The sequence below is a fragment of the Garra rufa genome, chromosome 8, assembly GCF_049309525.1.
Source record: "Garra rufa chromosome 8, GarRuf1.0, whole genome shotgun sequence".
In the NCBI taxonomy this organism is placed as follows: Eukaryota; Metazoa; Chordata; class Actinopteri; order Cypriniformes; family Cyprinidae; genus Garra; species Garra rufa.
In genome coordinates this window covers 10904206-10924760 of record NC_133368.1, presented here as the reverse complement: position 1 = coordinate 10924760, position 20555 = coordinate 10904206, and the positions used below count along the sequence as shown (strand labels likewise).

Genomic DNA, 20555 nt, shown 5'->3' with positions numbered 1-20555 from the left:
AATCATCCGTATGCTGAAGATGTTCCTTCGTTTCAGAGGGACCCCTTTGTTTTTACTCTAGGCTAGATGTAGTTTGATCTAACATGTACAAAGCTTCCCTTAACAATCAGAGTTGATGGTTTATGGCATAAAATGTCCATATTAAAGTCAAATAAAGGTCAAGTTTGAGTATTTTGCCACACCATGTTACAGTAAATGTTGTTAATTGTGTGCTGTTTTTTAACAATTATTTAAGGACTGTAAACACTACAATAGTATAACATATTAAAGCCTTTACAAAGTTTTGCAATGGTGAAAATACTTTTTGCACTCCTTTTTTCCTCCGTATTTATTGCATATTAGACATGAGCACATTGTCACTTGTGTGTCTCTGGAAATATTTATGTATTTACTCATTCATGACACATCAGAGGATCGTTTTGGCAGGTATTTCTTAAAACAATAGCAAGTACTGTATAAGACTACATACACCGAATAAAACCTTTACAGATTTGATTGCACGTAATATGATTTCTTACGCTGTGCCTCTATGTGACATGATGACCAGTAGAACCTGTGGCAGGGTTTGGTTTTTCTGCCTGGATTCAGCACCCTGATGTTGATTTTCCCATAAATAAAAGGTATGTTTTAATAATCAGAGCTGGTAGTAGACGGATGCAGCATTTCTTCTCTCTGTATGAAAAGAAGCAAAAACAAATTGTAGTTTTGTCTTTCAACCACAAGAGGGCCACACTGATTCATCAGAATAACTCGTAAAATCACGTGACGATGACCTCAACCAAAATAGCTATTCCCAAACGATTTTCCCACAGAGTGGAAACATCTGCTTTTTCTGACTGCTTAGGGTGTGGTATTTTTTCATTTAGTTTTAAGAAATCATTACCAATATAACAAATATTAATTTGAAGCTAAAAAGTATATAAAATCCACTCAGGGTCAGAAATTAACTTCCATTAAGGGGCTATATTTTGCTATATTTTAAGAGGCATTTTTTACATTTGTGAGGGCAATGTTTATAATCACCATACTATGTTGCCATGTAAAATGCTTACATTTACCCAATTACTACTTAATACTTAAAACAACTTCTATTTATTTCCTTGTTATTCTTCAATATATTGCAATATGGTTAGTAAAAAAGGCTGGCCTTAAGGTAGCCCATGATGTGCTGTTTCAAAGTCAAATGACATTTGAATGTTCCTCCAAAACACTGTGTAACCCTCACATGGAGGACACCTGTTGAAGTGCTTCAGAAATACTGCTCTGGTAACCTCATTTCTGAACATCTCTTCTCAAGGGTTTTTTTGTTTTTTTTGTGCATAATCTCTGGTTAGTAAATTACACAGTTTCATTCACAAATCAACACTGTCTATTAGTTTTACTATAAACTGAGAAAATATCGATGTTGCCATATGGCAACACTGTACCACTACAGAAGAATAGGTATGTTGCCATATTGCAACGCTGTACCACAGTGGAATTGAAGTAATGTATTTCCCCATTGAGATTTTTTATAAATAGTAACATCAATAATATGATTGCAGTTATTTATTTATTCGCAGTGTTTTTTTGAAGTAGTTTATGCACAGTATGAATAAGAAAATTATTTATCCTTTCAGAAAATGAATACAGCATTATTTTCGGGAAAAGACAAACATGTCCAGGTCCATGACGTTAGCCTACTATTAGAGCAAGTTATGCAAAAACTCTGGTTATAATCACTGAAGTTACCAAATTAATCTTTTATTTACATCTTATTTGCATTGTGTTATGTTGAGCTAAATGAGGAGCTTGCACATTCATCAACAGCTCTGGCATTTTCAGCTGATTGGCCAAAGTATTCCTAAATTCAACAGAAACGCGTTTGATTGGTTATAAGGCTCAATGCTGTACAAAACAGCACGTAAAAAGCAATCTGATGCACTGTGAGCGAATATGAATGTAATTCTGTGAAGTGACACTTCTAATTCATTTTCACATTTCATTTAAGTTGCGACAGACATAATACATTGTTAAGGCTTGAATTTTTGGTGGCATTTTTGCCACGAGGCCTTAGTTAATTTCCGACCCTGATCTCAATATAGAGTGTTTTGCTGATTGTTGCTAAAAATGGTCAATTATTGTCATGTTTTGGGCTGTACTATTCGGTTTGACTGGGAAAAACTTTTGGAGTACTATAGACTGACAAAAGTAGTAACAAATCAAGGAGAAGAGTGTAAAAAACTGTCTTAGCAACAAAAGGCGTTTGTGGTTGGCCAAACTGAACCAGGGTTTTCAGGGCAAGAATCTAGACAACATTCATGTTTGTTCTTATCATTTCTGGTCAGGTAGGTCAAATATTAGGCTAATATCTTAATTAATACTGCTCATACGTATCTTTAGTTTGTCAAAATATTGGCCCTTACCTGCTTACTAAGTCCTTCTCTATATGATTTAGCAGCTTCTAATAATTTTTCCTGTGTTTTAGACAGCATAAATGAGCAGAACTGACCAAATTGTGATGTAAATGCAAACTGTCTATATAACGCTAGCTACCTTTTGACAAACCACAAACTTGACAGATATACATGACGACTATCCTGACCTCCATCTGCAGATGTATCCAGGAGAGGGACTGTGTGATACGTGTATAAACCCCAGGTTTGTTCTTCTCTGCACAGCCTTGTCCCCAGCTCGTGGCTCCCACCAATTTCCAGGTGAAAGAATCTTCACATGCCAGTGGACCACCACTGTCACCCTATTACCAACATGGACATTTTTCTGTAGGTCTTCCTTACTTGTACTTCTTTTAAACTGCAGTGTTTAATGTTGACTTTCACAGAAATATTCCAAAATTAAAGGAATAGTACACCCAAAAATGGAATTGACATTAATTACTCACCCTCATGCCATTCCAAACTCATAAGACCTTTGTTTGTCTTTACAACACAAATTAAGATATTTTAGATGACATCCAAGAGCTCTCTGACCCTCTTTAGACCGCAAGGGTCCTAAGACGGTCAAGGCACAGAAACGTAGTAAGGACATTATTATAATGGTCCATTTTTGTTTTCTGTATGTACAAATAGTATACTTGTAGCTATGTATAATTTTCACAATGTCTTTACTGCGTTTCTGTGTCTGAGCATCAGGGAAGCTTTTAGCTTTTATCAAAAATTTCTTAATTTATGTTCTGAAGATGAACGAAGGTTTAATGACAGAAATGACATTTTTTGGGTGAACTATCCAGAATTTGGTCAGAATTTGGTAATATTCTAATAATTAAGGGTTGTGCAGAATAGAGACTTTGAAAATGTTACATCAGTATATACCAATCCATGGTGATATAATATACCTGACAGGAGTCTGTTCCCCCCTCCAAGTACCCTGCGCAGATCATGCCTGGTGATATATAACCTTGATAAACCTCCGGCTGACTGCAGGCCTTTGTAGAGATAAGTGGGACTCTTGCTGAGTGCAGTGATACACTCCCTTCACCTAATAAAAAAACAAATGTGAAAAAAAATTTCTAAAAATAATCAGTGTGGTGTTCATAGCATATTTCCACAGAAGCAGCACAAGAACTGGAAAATACCAGTTAAATACCTGCACTAGTGGGTTTTGCATTTGACCACGCGACCACTTATATGTGTCACGGTGCATGTAGGGAAGCGCAACATGACGTAGAGTACATAAAATGTCTTTAATAACTCTTTAGGCAGAGTGACAAACAAACAGGGGAACACACACACAACAAAGGAAACAGAGGTGTAACACCTGTAGCCGGACCAAGAAACAGGAAAATCAAACGAACTTATAAAGGGAAGATAATTGCAACAACAGGTGGAGGGGATAACACAAATGAGCAGGAAGACTAAATATGGGCATGGGAGAAACCACACAGACAGTCCAAATGGGGGAAACACTGGGAAAAACCAAGACAAACAGTCCAGTATTTCCTGTATTTAGCCCAAGTGATCAAGTGAGCATGAAGACCACAAATGTGTGTACAACTTTTCATTACCTGATGGGACAAATTTATAGTGTGAAAAAAACACGTGTTTACAAAGCTTTATTTTAATTTTCAATCCTTTGGATTTTAAAATAAACTAAATGTCTATTCTCTAGTAGGCCCTATAATAGATGACAATTTAATTTGTGGTGTTTCTAATTAAAGTAGTTCACTTTCTGAACAAAAATTTCCAGATAACGTATTTAGCCCCTTGTCATCCAAGATGTTCATGTCTTTCTTTCTTCAGTTGTAAGGAAATTGTGTTTTTTTGAGGAAAACATTTCAGGATTTTCTTATGGTCCCCACAGAAATTATTTTACTAAATCATAACAAGCCCCGCGTTCTGTTTAGGACTATTGACTCCGTGCTCAATGTCCCACACTCTCTAGGTGTTGATGCCTCCCGATCGACATGTGAGCGTTTTCTACATTTCTTTATTAATAAGGTATGCTCTATTAGAGCACTTATCCAGCCTGTTTCAAGCGATCCTTCTGTCGTTCCTCACTGTATAGCTCTATTTGACAAGTTTGAGCCTGTGAACTTGGATATGTTACAGGAGATCGTCAGCCATTTAAAGCCCTCAGGTTCCCCGTATGATGCTCTTCCCCCTCGATTTTTCAAGGAGGTATTTTCCACTCTAGGGCCATCTGCCTTAGCACTTGTTAATAGTAGTTTGCTCTCAGGAGTGTTCCCTAACAAGTTTAAACATGCAGAAGTGCTACCCCTGCTCAAAAAACCTGGACTGGACACTGCAGATCTTGCAAATTTTAGACCTATCTCGAAGTTACCCTTTTTGTCAAAAGTACTTGAAAAGGTAGTGTGTAACCAATTAATGAATTTTTTGGAAGATCATAAATTGCTGGAAATATTTCAGTCTGGCTTTAGGGCCCAGCACAGTTCGGAACTAGCTTTGTTGAAAGTTTTTAATGACATCTTTTTAGCTACAGATTCTGGAGACTGTGTTATTCTTGTGCTTCTGGATTTAACCGCTGCTTTCGATACTGTAGACCATGACATTTTAATCTCGCGACTGGAAAAATGGGTGGGCGTTAAAGGGGTAGCGCTTGATTGGTTTAAGTCCTATCTGGAGGGACGAACATTTAGCGTCAGCATTGGGGAGTATGTCTCCTCTTCTGCCCCTCTGCTGTATGGAGTCCCACAGGGCTCGGTGTTAGGTCCTCTTCTTTTTTCTCTCTATTTGCTTCCCCTTGGGTCAATAATTAGGAGGCATGGCATGTCTTTCCATCTGTATGCCGACGACACCCAGATCTACATTCCCATTAAAAGAAGTGATACTGTAGGACCATTGCTTCAGTGCCTTGATGAGATAAAGTCTTGGATGGCCGAAAACTTTTTAAGCGTTAATGATAAGAAAACGGAAGTCATGGTTTTTGGAGATATAACTCTGACTTCTACGGTAGATTTGTGCACCCTAGCCCAGTATGTTAAACCGACTATCACTAACCTTGGGGTTAAACTCGATTCTGATCTCAGGTTGGACAAACAAATAGGGACGGTAGTCAAGTCTAGCTTTTTTCAGCTGAGACAGCTGAGGAAAATAAAACCATTTCTTTCTAGAAAACAATTTGAAACTGTAATCCATGCCTTTGTCACTACCCGCCTGGATTACTGTAATTCATTATATCTGGGGATAAGTGGGTCTTTGTTGGGCCGTCTGCAGTTGGTCCAAAATGCTGCAGCACGTCTCTTAACGGGGAGTCGCAAGTTCGAGCATATAACCCCCATCTTGTCCTCGCTTCACTGGCTGCCTGTGCAATATAGAGTTCATTTTAAAATTCTCTTGTTTGTTTTTAAATCTCTAAATGGCTCTGCCCCACACTATATATCAGAACTGCTTCATCCCTATAAACCATCGCGTGCTCTTAGATCAGCAGACCAACTGCTTCTTAGAGTCCCAAAAACTAGACGTAAACTGAGAGGTGATCGTTCATTCGCAGTGGCTGCCCCCAAATTATGGAATGTTTTACCTCTCTACATCAAGCAGGCCCCTTCGCTGTCCTTGTTCAAGTCTCATCTTAAAACCTACCTTTTTTCCTTGGCCTTCGATACCTGAATTGATATTGCTGGATAGTTTTAAATGTATTGTGTACATGGGTAATCCTAGTGCTGTCTTAATGTATATTATGTACTGTGTGTGTTTTATCTTGTTTTATTGTTCAGCACTTTGGTCTGCCGTTGGGTGGTTGTAAAGTGCTTTATAAATAAAGTTGAATGAATGAATGAATAGAGTTTGAACTTCCAAAATGTAGCTTCAAAGGGCTCTAAACAATTACAGCTGCGGAAAGAAGGGTCTTATCTCGCAAAACGACTGGTTATTTTCTAGAAAAAATTATAATTTATATACTTTTTAACCTCAAATGCTCATCTTGTCTAGCTCTGTGTGTACTCCTTGTATTTCGCTTCATGACAGTTAGGGTACCGTATGTCCAAAAACTCCCATTTCATTTTCTCCTCCAACTTCAAAATCATCCTACATCGCAGTTTCACCTTTTTTTGTAAAGGGTGTTTAATCTTCTTTGCATGTTCACTTTGTAAACACTGGGTCGGTACTTCTGCAGTGATGTAGGGCGATTTTGTTATCATCTACTGATCATCCTGAGATGTTTCTACCTGTGGTAAATTCAGTTGATTGGACATGATTTGGAAAGGCACACGCCTGTCTGTAAGGTCCTACAGTTAACAGTGCATGTCAGAGCACAAAACAAGCCATGGAGTTCAAGGAATTGTCTGTAGAACACCGAGACAGGATTGTATTGAGGCACATATTTCTGCAGCTTTGAAGGTCCCAATGAGCACAGTGGCCTCTATCATCCATAAATGGAAGAAGTTTGGAACCACTAGAACTATTCATAGAGCAGACTGCTTGGCCAAACTGAGCAATTAGAAGAGAAGGGCCTTAGTCAGGGAGATGACCAAGAACCCGATGATCACTCTGAAAGAGCTCTGTGGAGTGGCTATGGAACAACTCCTTGCGTGGCCCACACTTGAACCCGATTGAAGTATGGTGTTGTTGTGTTGTTGTTTTTTTTTTATATATATATATATATATATATATATATATATTAGTGGTGGGCCGTTATCGGCGTTAACGTGCTGCGTTAACGTGAGACTCTTATCGCCGTTAATCTATTCTCAAAGTTGGGTTGGGAGCTGGGTCTAAACTACGTAAGCTATGATGACTTTCACCTTGATATTTTAGCGCGGATGACCTATACCTAGTCGAATTGCACTGTAGGAGGCGAGAACGATTCTTCAACTTCTGTGAAATTACCACATCAAATGAGACGTGCAAACATGAATGCAGTTATGAAGCCGCTTCAGGGCAGGTGCGTGCGTTGATAGACCCTTTTTACTGGGGCACGTGCCCCAGTGAAAATCTGCTGTGCCCCAGTAAAATCTCAAGTTGAGTTATAATTTACTTTGATAATCTCGAAATAAAGACATTAAACTATGTGCAACAACTGAATTGACGCTTCTAAAAGCAACGCAGTTTAATCGAAGACTATGCACGCAGAAATCCGTGCCCGTGCGCGTCTGTGTATTTAACGGCAACGCGCACGTCGTGCAGCCTTTTGCGCAGAAGTACTTGGTTACACAAGTTTGTATAGGTAATTATGTTGTAAATGCAATTGTCAAGCAGTTTGTGATGCATTTTGGAAATAGGAGATAGGAGCGCCTGGTCTAATGCGCCACCTGGCCCGTTCTCGAAGACTTAACTTTCAGTCATTATTTGGGTACGCATATTCTGAAAATGCCTTCAGCAGAATTCCAATTAGCCATTTTAATTTAGATTAATCTAGATTAATTCCAAGATTTAATCTAGATTAATCTAGATTAGAAAAATTTATCTATGCCCACCCCTAATATATATATATATATATAAATTTGCAAAGATTTCAAACAAACTTCTATCACATTTTCATTATGGGGTACTGTAAGTAGAATTTTGAGGAAAATAATTAATTTATTCCACTTTGGAATAAGGCTGTAACATAAAAAGTGAAGGGCTGTGAATGGTTTCATGTACATGCCACTGTACATGCCAGTTGGCAATTGGCTGTAGTCTTTGGTGCATTCAAGCACAACTTTTTGGCTCAAACACAGTCAATGCAAGGCAACAATGTAGCCCCCATTTGTTGCCACTATTTCTTCGACATCTGTTTGGTATGTCATGGCCCTTAAATTCCCAGACTTACCCCCATCATCTGTGGCGCCCCATCCTGAGATCCAGCACATTTTACCATCCTCGAAGTCCTCCCCAAAGTTCGGCAAACAAATAGGCTCTACAAAACCTGCAAAAAAATGGTGATAAGCCGTTTGTTACAATTAATGCAAAACAAGGGCAAGAAGAACCTCTTTCCATTTTTGCAAAAGTTACCATTGAAGCTGAGGGGCTGCACCAGTTTCATCAGAGCTATATCATGGTCCAAGCCCTTGGGTCTGTAGCGACTGTGATAAATGATCTTCTCCACAGCGAGGGACTGGGCCGCATTAACTGGCTGATCAATCAAACCTACATAGGCAGTCCACAGCACAGGGTATGCAAACCTGCATGGAAAATGTCCCGTGTTACCCATGTAACCATGGTTCCCCAAAAGGGAATGAGACGCTGCATCCCCCTAGCGGACACTTTGAAGAATGCTATTAGCGTAACCAGTACCTAAAGCATGTGTAAAACAAATCCAATCCTATTGGTCCCTGTGGCCCGTGGCGTCATAGGCGGGTACCCGCAAGTATAAAAGGGCACTTGTTAAATACGTCACCAACGTAGTAGTCTGAGGACACATAAACAGGCGGGCTGAAGGCATGGCAAGGGGGCACGGCATCTCGTTCCCTTTCTGGGAACTATGGTTAAATGTGTAACCTGTGATTTTCCCCTTCAAGGGAGGCCGTGTCCCTCCAGCGGACACTTTGGGGAACAAAATCCAATCATGCCATGCCGAGGTGACAGACATGTACCAAACCTTTCCTCAAAAAGGGGCTAAGCCACTGACGACTTAGGCCGCTCGCATAACTTGGTAGAATGAGAGAGCCCAATACCAGTGAGCAATAGTAGCCAGAACACATAAGACCACTGAGAGGTTGGAGGCCTAGAGGAGTTCTCAAGATTGCTACGAACAATCCCAGCTAGGACACAGCTATCCGCAGATAGCTATATCTCCCCACCCTACACCGGACCCCCAGCTGCTCCCCGGGCGCCGCAGCACTGGCTGCCTACTGCTCTGGATGTGTGTTCACTGTGTGTGTGCGATTGGATGGGTTAATTGCAGAGCACAAATTCTGAATATGGGTCACCATACTAGGCCACACATCCTATCCTTTCCTTTCTTTTCCTTTCCTTGCCTTTCCTTATAACCCTAGCAGGGGAGACAGCACTGTCTAGGTACAGGCTCAAGGAGACTAAGCTAAGCTTCCAGGAAATGGTACGTTAACACAAAGCTAGTCTCAGATAGCTATTTTTTTAAGTAAGCCCGTCCTGCCATAACTATGGCTGAAATATAACCACCCTTATATGGCTAAAGTACAGTAAGGAGGTCCCCAATCAGTGTCAATCCCACAGTAAGCTAGCGAGTCACTGATATATTGACCAGGATGATGTTTCACACATGTTGAACAGGCAGACGGCTCCAAAGACAGCTAAAGTTCGTGATGTATTCTGCAGGTGCCCCTTTATTCTTTCGTGTACCCGCCTATTACATCATGGCCTACATGGACCAATAGGATTGGAGTTGTTTTACACATGCTTCAGGTACCGGTCACGCTGACAGCATTACCCAAAGTGTCCACTATAGGGATGCAGCGTGTCATTCCCTTGAAGGGGAACAGCAGACTATGACCATTCCAATGTGGCTATGTGAATATTTTTTTCATGAGTACATTATAAACTCACCCGTACACACAGTGTGCAGCAGTCAATATCCAGCGAGATGATACAATGGAGCCTCCACAGAGGTGCTCGTTCTGAAAGTGCAGGCTCACCTGCCAGGGGAACTGACCCTCAACCGACAGGTTACCGCCAACTATACGAGCACTGAACTTAGGTCTGGAACCACAAGCTATGGAATGCAACTCATAGTTTAGAAAGTGGTCATCTTTTTAAACAAATACATTTCTGAAACTCTTAAAGGGAGAGTTTACCCAAAAATGAAAATTCTGTCATTAATTTCACACCCTCATGTCGTTTCAAACCTGTAAGTCCTTCATTTATCTTCGAAACACAAATTAAGATATTTTTGATGAAATCGGAGAGCTTTCTGACCCTGAATATACAGAAACACAACTGACACATTCAAGACCCAGAAAGGTTGTAAAGACTTTGTTAGAATAGTCCATGTGACATCAGTGGTTTAACCGTTATATTATAAAGCTATGAGAATACTTGTAAACAAAAAAGTAAACAAAAATAACTTTATTTAACAATGTCTCTCTTCTGTGTAAGCCTTTGGCATGCTTTCATGAGAGCACCAAATTTTAGCTCTTGGATTTCATCAAAAATATCTTAATTTGTGTTCAGAAGATGGATGAAGGTCTTACGGGTTTGGAACTACATGAAGGTAAGTAATTACTGACAGAATTTTTATTTTTGGGTGAACTCTTCCTTAATGAAGCTTATTTCCACCACAGAATAAATAAAAAAGACTAATGTATGAATCATGCTGAGTGTGAACTAGTAAATATTTTTAATGCTATTATTATGACTAGACACACCTGGTGATGTGACGTCAACATGGTGGCGCCTACATGAGGGCGATTGAAGTCAGTAAACTGAAAAATACCTTTGATGCTGCTTACCCATGCATTTAAGAGTTGTTATCATCCCCTGACTGCACTGGGTTTTACTAGAGAGAGAGAAGACAACTAAATTATATAGATGGTTAAGAAATGGTATGCCAGTAATGGGGTTTATTCATCCAAAACCACTTCTTCCATGAGAAAAAAAAGAGAGAAGGCCTATTTTTGAATAAGATCTAAAAAGCTGCAGTGCTGGGAAGGACTATGACATAAAGAAATATCATATGACTAAAATGACCTTCTTTTGAAAGAAATCAAAAGGGTTTGCAGCATAATTGAAGGTCAGCGAATGACTTTTAATGAAAAAGCATAGCAGCTGTGAAAGAGTTACTGTTCATTCCAAAGGTAAAATGGTGAAAACAAGTGCTTGAAGCTGTTGGCTACAGAATGAGCTATGCAAAAATCTTCTAAAGTATGCACAGTGTTCCAGGCAACTGCTGTGAGCAACTGCTGGGATCTAAAACAGTACAAGAGCAATATGCGTCACATAATACGAGATAACTCTGAAGGCTTTGCTCTGTGTGAAATATTCCAATGGCTTTTACACATGATCAGATTTCCCAGGCTTTGTCAGTATATCAGAGTTGATATGTTTGACTTTTAGATTGCAGTGCAATGAGGCCAGTAGGTTCTGTTTTCATTCCTTAGGGTAAGACATTGTGTAGTCCATTCAAGAATGGTATAGAATGTATTAAATTACAGGATATCTGGTTTAAATTCACATGCTACCGTAATAAAGGGATAGTTCACCCAAAAAATGAAAATTTGATGTTTATCTGCTTACCCCCAATGCATCCAAGATGTAGGTTACTTTGTTTCCTCAGAAAAACACAAACGAAGATTTTTAATGAAAACCGATGCAGTCTGCAAGCCTTATCATGGACGTGGATGGGCACCAAACCTTTAAAAGTAAACAAAAACATGCACAGACAAATCCAAATTACATCCTGTGGCTCGTGATGATACATTGATGTCTTAAGACACAAAACGATAATTTTTTGTGAGAAACTGAACAGTATTTATATCATTTTTTACCTTTGATACACAGCCACGTCCATCTAACATGAGTAGAATATGCAAACGCCGTAAGGGGAAATAAGTGAAAAGTCCCGGATGAATTTGCGCAAACTAATGTAATCTTTTAGCTTTAAATCGGTTTAAACAATCAGGATACGCGCAAGTAATTACCATTTTGAATAGCCGCTATACCCACAATCTCTGTGCTCTGTGTAAACAATGAGTGTCGTATACATGCGACAGATCGCTTCCGGCGTTTGCGTATTCTACGACAGAGCGCGTTCTCATGTGACGTGACTGATGCCAAACTCGTGCTCAGGACAGATGGACGTGGCTGTGTATCAAAGGTTAAAAATGATATAAATACTGTTCAGTTTCTCATAAAAACCGATCGTTTCGTGTCTTAGGACATCACTGTATCGTCACGACCCGCAGGGTGTATTTTGGATTTGTCTGTGCATGTTTTGTTTACTTTTAAAGGTTTGGTGCCCATCCATGTCCATGATAAGGCTGGCAGACTGCACCGTTTTTCCTTAAAAATATTCGCTTGTGTTTTTCTGAGAAAACAAAGTCACCTACATCTTGGATGCATTGGGGGTAAGCAGATAAACATCAAATTTTCATTTTTGGGTGAACTATCCCTTTAAGAGCTAACAACACAGTATAAAGAAATAAATTGGCACATCCTGAAGAAAATAACAATACTTGCAAGAAATTTAACTTCAGTTAAATTTCTGGTAAATACAGGTTTTACTTCAGTGTAAATTAAACGTCAGTTTTGCATTTTGTTGTAAAACTGGCAGCGCATAGCCTAGATAGCTGATTTTACATCAGGTTCAAGTTGGTCACACGAATTCTGTGCTTTGATCAACAGAAAGCTGACTTGTTTGAATGTGAGCTGTACTTTATACTTAACTACACTATCTGCCTCATTTGAAAAAAGTGAACAATTCAGTCAATAGGCTAATTTTCAACTCCCCAAGAGATAACAGATTTTTACCATTTTCGAATCCTTTCAGCCAGTCTCAGGGTCTGGCGGTAGCACTTTTAGCATAGCTTAGCATAGATAACTGAATTCATCTTGCTCAAAAATGACCAAAGAGTTTTGATATTTCTCCTTTTTAAAAGTTGACTCTTCTGTGGTTACATCATGTATTAAGACCGTCAGAAAATGAAAAGTTGTGATTTTCTAGGCCGAAATGGTTAGGAACTGTACTCTCATTCCAAAGTAATAACACTACCTAACACTGTTCGGGAGGCAGACACAATCTGTCAGTTTAAATCTAGATTAAAGACACATCTCTTTAACCTGGCTTACACATAAACATTAACACATTTCTATAATTCAAATCCGTTAAAGGATTGTGAGGCTGCATTAATTAGGTCAACCGGAACCCTTCCCATAACACCTGATGTACTCGTTGCATCGAAGACGAATGGAATCTACGCTAATATTAGTCTGTTTCTTATTCCGAGGTCACCGTAGCCACCAGACCCAGCCTGTATTCGGATAAGATGGTCACTGCAGTCCCCCGGATCCAGTCCGCACCCAGCTTAGATCATGGATCACCACCTGGAGATGACTTCAATAGCCCTGAATGTTAACTAGATGAGCTCCAGAGACAGATCATCAATGAAGACCTCGCCAACCTAGACGGCCATCGGCGCTACACCACAGGAACCTGATGAGTTCTCTACAATCGGACATTGGTACAAACTGCTGGTTTCGTCTGGCCAGAGGAGAACTGGTCCCCCGACTGTTTCTCCCAAGGTTTTTTTCTCCATTTCTGTCATATGTGGAGTTTTGGTTCCTTGCCGCTGTCGCCTCTGGCTTGCTTAGTTGGGGACACTTTCCAGCGATATCGTATACTATTTGAACTGAACTGGATGATATCACTGAATTCATTGATGAACTGTCTTTAACTGAAAATTGATTGTTTACAATAATGCGTTACTTACACACTATTGTGCTGTTTAAATATTGTTAAGTTGCATTGACACAATCTGTATTGTTAAAAGCGCTATACAAATAAAGGTGACTTGACTTGACTAATAATCAAGGAACTTTGCTGCCGTGCGTGCAGCAGGCGCAATGATATTACGCAGTGCCTGAAAATGGTCCCCAGCTAGGTAACTTCCAACGTGACCAGCACTAAGTTTGTGTTAACTAAGTTAGCCTATTTTCAGGCACTGTGTAGTATCATTGTGCCTGCTGCACCCACAACTTTTAATTTTCCATCGGTCTTAGTACACAATGTAACTACAGAAGATTCAAGTTTTAAATAGGAAATATATTTATATTTAAATAAATATATTTATAAATATATAAAACTCTCTGGTCATTTTTGAGCAAGATGCTAATGCTCTAATCAGATTCAATGATCTATGCCAAGTTATGCTAAAAGTGATATCGCCAGACCCGGAGATCGGCTGAATGTATTCATAAACGGTAAAACTCAAATGTGTTTAACTCTAGGAGAGTTGAAAAATGAGTTCCGTTAATCAAAGCAGCTAATGAATATAGGTTGGTTCTGCATTGAAAAATATGGTGGATTGACAATTGACAATGAACAATAGACTATGGTTGGATCTGAAATTGCATACTTCCCTACTATATAGTACAGGGTTCCTCAAATATTGCCCTGGAAGGCAAATGTGCTGCACAGTTTAGTTCCAACCCTGATCAAACTCACCTACCTGTGTTTTTTTTATAATGAACCTGAAGACCGATAAGCATGCTCAGATGTGTTTGCCTAGGGTCAGAGCTAAACTCTGCAGGAAAGTGGATTGTGTGGGCCAGATTTGATGATTCGATATAGTGGGTGAAAAACAATATGTGATTAGAGCTACCTGATCTCATGATGAAATTGTACCTGTGGGAACTTTTTTGCAAGATGCTAAATATGTACCAGAAAGTACATATCACTTCAGTTTCCAACAGAAATGAATACTAGAGGTGGTAAAACAGCATTTTTGTACACAGTTATGATTACAGTTCAATTTGTTTCATTTTCTGGCCATAACAAGCTTGGTAGCTCAGCCAGCACAGAATTGGACTTAGCATGTGGAATCTTTGGGTACAAATCCTGTGAAAAACATAAATCTTGATGAAAGAGCTAAAACAAGCTAAAATGGCTTGTTTGCGATTGTTTTTTTTTTTTTTTTACGTCACATTCACCTTTGTTCATACTATCAGGTAGGTTTAGGTGCAGTGCAGATGGTACGTTATTTTAAAATGTCACGAGGCATTACAGTTATAGCGCCACTCAATGGACATTTCAAGTCAGAACTGCAGTGACACGTACAAAACCAACCTCACATTAAACGTACTATATATACGTTGAAAGTTAAAAAAGTATGTCAGAACTCCCAGTACTCAAAAAGATTAGGCAAAAAGTACCTGGATGTCCTACTACTTCCGTTGTGATTCTAAAGTGTGCATACGATGGACACTTTACCGTCCCATTAGGCCAAGGGAGAGGATTTGGCAGTGACATGACGCAATTGGTGCTGGTAGGTTATGACATGACGTGGCGAATATAGTATGCCCAGATTACATTCATACTACACACATTCTTTACTAAACATATTGTTTTTGCGGTTGTGGAGTAATTACTTATTTTAAAAAGCACCTACTCGGACACAGCCTATGTGACCACTCCTTAAGTTAAGTTACTCCTGTTCCTGGAGATCTACATTCCTGCTAAATTCAGCCACAAACACACCTAAACCAGCTCATTTAGATCTCTAAGAACACTTGATAATTAAACAGGCATTTTGAAGCGGGGTTGGAACTGAACTTTGATCTTTGTTGCTTGAAAGAGATCTGCAGCCTACAAGAAAAAGGTGAAACTATCTACAAAGTTCAGGATATTTTTTAGTAAACACTGTAATTATAAAGAGACTGTGTTTTACCTGAAACTGGATATGTTGTGTATCTTGATGGCCTGCTGGACATTTGTGTGGTTTATACTTATTGACACCAGGTTACTTTGGAAGGCCTGCTCAATAGAGGACAGAGGAAGGGCTTTTGACTCCACATATCTAACAAAGAGAGGAGAGAAAAGTAGTTTAGTCCAAATCCCATCATCAGATGTCTGTCATTTATACAAAGTTTTTAAAGGTAAAAAACTGAAAATGTTTAAATTTTGACTGGTCTGTGTCGAGTATGTTGCTAAAATCTAGAAAGAGCTACAGACAGAATGGTTTTAGGGATTTATATAGGTGGTGATACCCATAAATATGCTATACCTAACAAGTCAGCACAAGCTTTTTGTCATGATTTATGTACAAAATTCCTAAAAGAGGTGAAGTCTGAAGTCCACACCTAAAGATTATGTTACAGATTTGGAGAGAATTGTCTAAACCTGCTCCTAGTGGAAAGTCCACCAATGTAGAGTAAGGGTGTGTAAATGAGGGTTTTTCAGTTAAAATCTGATGCCTTTGAGTACCTCAAATACCCAAGCTGTTTGCAAGCAGAGAGAGAAAGTTCAGCGTCCCAGTTGTCAGCACAAACAGTCCTCCAGACGCCACCAATGAGCACCTGAAGTACAGACCTCTTCCCACTCAGACGCACTGCGCAAGCAGATGAAGAGCAACATTCAACAACAGCACTGAACATTAATGCTAATGTTAATTGTCTGGTGCTCACCACAACTGAGCTCATCTTCTCCATGTTCACAGTCAAAATGCCCATCGCATTGGGCCGACATGCTAACACACGCAGAAGAGCCGCATCGAAACTTTCCCGCGCAGCTTAATCCGACTAAAGTGGAATTGAATACATGGGATAAGTGGTAATTATAAACATTTAGTCCATTATATGTATTTATCTTTCATTGAAACATAACAGCTACACAACATAAGGCAAATCCTTCCTTTCATAATTTCATTGCTTAGTGACTCATGAACTAATTGACCGTTTTATAACAGCCAAACATCACCACTTTAAGGCTGTGTAGCAAGCTGATACCATAATGTGAGGCTGCGGCCTGTGCAACCTGAGTGGCAGACTTCTTATGAAGGTTTGTAGATCCTAGGTTGTGCAATCTAATCCAGTCTAATCTGTTAATTATTCAATGCAGTTGTGTTGGGTCATCTTTGCTAAGGGTGTGTGAGTAGTCCCCAAATACATTTACTCACCACCTAATCCTATTCCAAGCACTATAATGAGGGTGAGCAGGACACAAGCCACAATCAGTATCTCCATCCTGCGTGCAAACAGCCTCCCCCGGAGTGTTTTATCCTCTGCCAGATTCATTTCCAATTCACGAGATGATAAAATGCATGACAGGAGAGAGATTCATAGTTAACGTCTGTTACTAGATGAGCTACAGAAACAGAGAATCTCTTTGTTTATTTCACTATCTAGTGCAAATGCTTGGCAGCAACAAACGTCAACAATTAGGGTTATTAGTGTATTGCATAACTAAAATGCTTTAGGAGAGTTTGGATTAAAGCTTCTGACAGCATTTTTGAAGGATCCCTTAATATTCATACGTTATGAATTCAATTATAAGCTACCAAGGCAATAACTGTGCTAATGTTGCTTTTTTATTTTTTTACAAGTGAATATCAGGAGAAAACTAGTGTACAACATGAAATTAAATACACATTTTGATGAAGTATAATGTTACCTGTAAAAAAGGGCTGGACTTTGGTAACTGGAATTGAAAGGCTGGGCTGGACTGAAGGGGTTTCTGTTAGAGGGTCTTTGGTTGGTTTGACGGTGCTGTCATCTTGTGCAGGACTGGCACTTGAACTGTCTAGTGGACTGGCATTGAACAGAGTTGGGGTGTCCACAGAAGGAATGTCCTCCTCAGTAACAGAGACCACCTCTATTGTCTCAGGTTGTGTCTGATCATATATTCCCTGTGTGGAAGCGTTAAGACCCAAAAGTGATTCAGCATTGTTCTTTAAGTATCATTTATACGCAATGTATTATATTAACATTAAAGAATTAACGTTTTACAGGTGTTTTGCCCATATTTTGAAGTTTGCATTGCATTGTGTTGTGTTTTTATGGTGAACAGGAATGTCATTTAAATTACTGTATAATGTCCAGGCAAAAAATCTATATATATACTACCAGTCAAAAAGGTTTTTAATGTTTTTTTTTTAAATCTCTTCTGCTCACTAAGCCTGCATTTATTTGATCCAAAGTACAGCAAAAACAGTACAATTCTGAAATATTTTTACTATTTAAAATAACTGTTTTCTATTTGAATATATTTTAAACTGTAATTTATTCCTGTGATTTTAAAACAGAATTTTTAACATCATTACTATAGTAACACAATCCTTCAGAAATGATTCTAATATTCTGATTTGCTGCTCAAAAACATTCATTATTATTATTATTATTATTATTATTATTATTATTATTATGTTAAAAACAGCTAAATAGACAATTTCTCAGTTTTTTGATGAATAGAAAATTCAGACAAAAACAGCATTTATCTGAAATAGAATTTTTTTTCATTATAAATGTCTTTGACATCACTTTTGATCAGTTTAAAGCATCCTTGCTAAATAAAGTATTAATTTCTACAATTTCTTTACTACAAAAAAACAAAACAAAAAACGTACAAGCGAATGGTATAGTGTATAATGTTACAAAAGCTTTTTTAAATTCAGATAATTTTTTATTCATCAAAGAATCCTGAAAAATGTACTCAACTGTTTTAAATATGGATAAAATCAATAAAACAACAAATCATCATATTAGAGTGATTTCTGAAGGATCATGTGACACTGAAGACTTGAGTAATTGTAATGAAAATTTAGCTTTGATCACAGGAATAAATTACATTTTAAAATATATTTTGAAATAGACAACAGCTGTTTTAAATAGCAAACATATTTCAAAATTTTACTTTGTTGCCGTATCTTGGGTCAAATAAATGCAGGCTTGATGAGCAGGAGATTTCTTTAAAAACATTAAAAAAACTTTTGACTGACAGTGTATATATTAGAGTGTACAGCAAACCACTGTTGTTTTATTATTTAAATACTATTATATTCATTTATATTTTGAAATTGCGTTTTTATACCTTGATACATTTTTCATGTGCCTATGTCATTTTTATGTTTTTTGTCTAATTATCCTTATTGTCGATTTCAGTGTTAGGTTTCGTAATATTTGTGAGTCGATTTAATTATTCTTTTTATTTCAGTTAGTTGGCAAGACAATATTTCAATTTTTTTTTTTTTTCCAGCTTTAAATAAAATATTGTTAGTGGTTCTCTAGTAGTAGGTTGGATCTTTTCTGATGGAACATCAAAGAAAAATGTTAATGTTAATACTGATACTACTTTTAAATGAGAGAACAAATTGCTTTCCACATGTTTTGTCATTGATATCAGCATTTACAGCATTTCGAAATAAATTCAACATGCAGCAAATCAAAAACTCAGGATCTCAGAATAATACTACACTGTAAAAATGACATTTTACAAGAAAATGCTATTTCAGTTTTACTTCAAAATGTTGTGTTTAATGTGTTTATTGCAGTTCTTTGTGAAATGTACAAGCTGAGTGAATCCTACAACATTTTTCTCTCTGTCCATATGGCCAAAAGGATGATTACAGCTGCACGGACGTGTAAACACAAATGAGTTGCTATGTGGTCTTACCTGGCCATCTGTTTGTATTATGTCCCTACAGGGAACAGATGCTCCATTTGCATCAGCCCCAACCTCTACACCAGCTGTAGACTCCAGCTCCTCTAGATTAGCCATGACTTACTTCATACAGTCATCTTAAGAGCACTCGAACATACACGGTTGATTTCAGATTTAACTGGGGAAAGACAGCAGACAAAGTAGAAGAAATAAGGAGTAAGGAATGTAAATTGTAATACAGCACACTATGGACCAAACAAACATCACACAAAAGTTCAACACGTCTAATTTACCTAAGAGAGTTATAAAGTCCATGTTGTCTGATTAGCTTGAAATTTTGTCTTTTAGTTGATCTGTTCATTTTGGTTCTCTTCTGGTCTTCCTAACTCTCACTATTACACAGTGAGACAGACTCTTAGTTGTACAGAGGGACATCTGAGAAGTCGTGTCATTTTGAGAGGATCAAATGGCCCGTCTCCCTCAACACAGCTCAGCTTACAGAGGGCCCTGTGGCCCTGATCAAATGCAAAGGTGAATGGAGAGGCTTTAAAAAATAGGAAACCGATATGAAGATATAAGATAAGACTAAATAAAAACTTACATGGAACTGGCTGTGATTGTGAGGCATTAGGGCCAGTGGGCTAAGACAAAGTACAGGAAAAGTTGGGAAGTAAACAAAAGATGCGGTTAGTCTGGGTTTACATTTCAGCATTTGTTTGTGGTTAATTTGCATAAATACACAAATCTGAGCACATTGCTAATAGTCCAGCTTTGATGTTGGCATAACAAAAGAAGTTTGAGAAAATAGTAGTTTCGAGGTTACATAAAGCTTGTGTCCTTTAAATGCGTTGATAGTTTGAAGAGAGAAAGGATCAAGGCCTTTGTGCGGTGAAGCGGGGAAGTTTGCGATCCGTGGGAGGGAAGTGAGACAGTGTTAATGAGCAACACCTGCGCAAGCACACTAGACTCCATACCTGTGTGTCGCAGGTGTTTCTCATGAACAAAGGCACACCCGGCCTTGTTCCTTTCCCATGGAGCCAACATAATAAGAGGATGTTTACTAAAAATAGAGAACTTTTTATACTCATTTACATCACAATGGCATTTTGGGG

At 38.4% G+C, this 20555-nt stretch overlaps 1 protein-coding gene across 1 annotated transcript; it reads right to left on the bottom strand.

The window, feature by feature from the left end:
* Positions 1–534: 534 nt before the first annotated feature.
* On the bottom strand, positions 535–19736 carry tmprss3a (transmembrane serine protease 3a). The gene is made up of 13 exons (XM_073845630.1): positions 19456–19736; positions 17458–17692; positions 16964–17068; positions 16473–16586; positions 16273–16396; positions 15737–15865; positions 10805–10851; positions 9903–10068; positions 8391–8560; positions 8209–8304; positions 3335–3477; positions 2585–2737; positions 535–672 (listed from the first exon to the last, which is right to left on the bottom strand). Exons 1-13 carry the CDS (start codon positions 19558–19560, stop codon positions 628–630), a joined length of 1632 nt encoding a protein of 543 aa, XP_073701731.1. The 5' UTR covers positions 19561–19736; the 3' UTR covers positions 535–627.
* Between the last annotated feature and the right edge of the window lie 819 nt (positions 19737–20555).